We start from the raw sequence: 1,157 nt of genomic DNA on the forward strand, positions 1-1,157 counted from the left end.
ACAGAGAAATCCAAACGGGGAATCAGGCTTATTCTGCTCACGTCTCTTACATGAACAGCGCAAAGTATGCTTCGACTATCAAGGCACGCCGGAAATAGCAGTTCACAAGCTCTCAGAGGGTGTAGAAATCGAAAATTAAGACTTAAGTGGATTGATTACGACAGCAGCCCGTGGATAGGCGGAGCGAAAAAATTGACCTAAAAAACGGCTGACATGCACTGATCTTAATAATGTGTCAATAGGAGCATAGATAATTTACTGCAAGACATAATGCTTCAAATTTAGAAGTGATATTTTGGAGAGGAAAATAAAAACCGACAGAACAAAACAAATAAAAGCACAATGTATGAAAGTATAGGTCTGTTTTATTTTTATTAGTTCAGTTATGAAGGTCAGATCGCCACACAGCTCATTACAGCACTTTTTCAAAACCGGCGGCACAACGGAGGGCGTCATTGTTATTGTCGTCGTCGTCGTAGTCATTGTCGTCGTTGGTGCTATCATCATCATCATCATCATCATCATCATCATCATCATCATCATCATCATCATCATCATCACCATCATCATCATCGTCGTCGTCGTCATCATCATCATCATCATCATCATCATCATCGTCATCATCATCGTCATCAGCGGTGTCAACAGTAGCGAAGGGGATGAGTGTGTGGAGGCGCCGGCAGGCAACGAGCTGTCACGTGATCCCTGGGGCTGACGTCACTGGCAGGTGAAGGGCACGGTGAGATAGCCGTTGTTCGGTGTGACGTCAAGTGTTCGCCGGCAGCGCTGACCGCGTGGACATTTACAACTGGGGACAGACAAAAAAGTAGATTTGAAAAAAAAAGACAAAAGTAAAGTTGTCCCCAACGAAAGTACAGCTATGGTTAAAATTATCTGAGCCTCCCTCCCTTTATCGAGGAGAAAAGTGATTGTCTAATACACACGTGGATGTGTTAAATAGTTTCATTCTGACACAGAACAAAAGCAAGAAGGAAAATGGGTTTGCGGTCACTAATTGTGCAGGTGATTGTCTTGGACAAAAAACTGTAAGAGCAGGTTAAATTAATGTACGTCTAACAGAGGGTTCCACACTATTTTGGCCGTTTTAAAAGGCAGTGAACATACACAAGCGCACAAATATGTGCTCACACACATAC

At 43.0% G+C, this 1,157-nt stretch overlaps 1 protein-coding gene across 1 annotated transcript in view; it reads right to left on the reverse strand.

Moving 5' to 3' along the window:
- Positions 1–345: 345 nt before the first annotated feature.
- LOC101855283 overlaps positions 346–1,157 on the reverse strand; it is a 27,435-nt gene continuing 26,623 nt past the window's right edge. The window contains exon 3 of the mRNA XM_005105872.3: positions 346–808. Within this exon, the coding sequence (XP_005105929.1) occupies positions 718–808 (91 nt within the window). The 3' untranslated portion in view covers positions 346–717. The remainder of the gene's footprint in view (positions 809–1,157) is intronic.

Source organism: Aplysia californica, unplaced genomic scaffold (assembly GCF_000002075.1).
Source record: "Aplysia californica isolate F4 #8 unplaced genomic scaffold, AplCal3.0 scaffold00497, whole genome shotgun sequence".
NCBI classification, from domain to species: Eukaryota; Metazoa; Mollusca; class Gastropoda; order Aplysiida; family Aplysiidae; genus Aplysia; species Aplysia californica.